Source organism: Austrofundulus limnaeus, unplaced genomic scaffold (genome assembly GCF_001266775.1).
Source record: "Austrofundulus limnaeus strain Quisiro unplaced genomic scaffold, Austrofundulus_limnaeus-1.0 Scaffold1011, whole genome shotgun sequence".
Classification (NCBI taxonomy): domain Eukaryota; kingdom Metazoa; phylum Chordata; class Actinopteri; order Cyprinodontiformes; family Rivulidae; genus Austrofundulus; species Austrofundulus limnaeus.
The window spans coordinates 103,799-104,625 of NW_013953413.1; the positions used below are offsets into that span (position 1 = coordinate 103,799).

The 827-nt window shown below is 34.1% G+C and overlaps 1 protein-coding gene across 1 annotated transcript in view; it reads right to left on the reverse strand.

Annotated features, from left to right (window-relative positions):
• Positions 1 to 757, reverse strand: part of LOC106533736 (ankyrin repeat and SAM domain-containing protein 1A) — a gene marked incomplete at its 5' end in the record, with an annotated part of 2,928 nt that extends 2,171 nt beyond the window's left edge. The window contains 1 exon segment of the mRNA XM_014030161.1: positions 620 to 757. Coding sequence (XP_013885615.1) covers positions 620 to 757 — 138 coding nt within the window.
• Positions 758 to 827: the final 70 nt, after the last annotated feature.

An 827-nucleotide genomic window follows, 5' to 3' on the forward strand; every position in this document is an offset into this window, starting at 1 on the left:
GATGAGATGAGATGAGATGAGATGAGATGAGATGAGATGAGATGAGATGAGATGAGATGAGATGAGATGAGATAAGATACGATACGATACGATACGATAAGATAAGGCACGACAAGAATATGATACGATACGATAAGATTCGATTAAATCTTTATTGTTACTGTTGCTTTCCAGAAACAACGAAATTGTGGTGCCCTCGACTCAGTGTATAAATTTGAATACTATACAAAAATAACAAAATTACACTGTTTGTGCATCATTGCATTGGTTGAGTTTTGTCGAGTAATGTTCAGATACAAGTAATATGCAGTGAATGTGTAATGTGCAAGAATATAGGTATTGTGCAAAAAGCATAAATGAAAAAAATGAAGAAAGGACAAAGAACAGAATGCATATCGGAACAGATAACTGAAGAACAATAAACAACTTGGATATGAAAGTTATGAACGTTATTTATAGTTACTTATAGTCCTTTTTGTGTTGATCACTTATAACAGGATTTTTGTGCAGATTTTTCAAATATAATTATTAAAACACAATGAGTTATAGTCAGTTTTGTGTTAGTTAATGTGATCTGCAGTGCTCATTTTTCTGCTTAAACAAGTGTTTCATTACGCACCACTTCCACAGTGCTGAAGACGTGACAGAAGTGGTGGCCACTCTTTGAATCCTTGGTAATGTAAGCAAATGTGCACAGGTCATCTGGGTCTTGGGCGGCACACGAAATGTTTCTGATTTCATGCTCTGCGACTATTGTCTGTTGGAGACAGAAGTAAACGTTCGATTACAAATCAGCCAAATAAATAAATAAAAAATAAATAAATAAA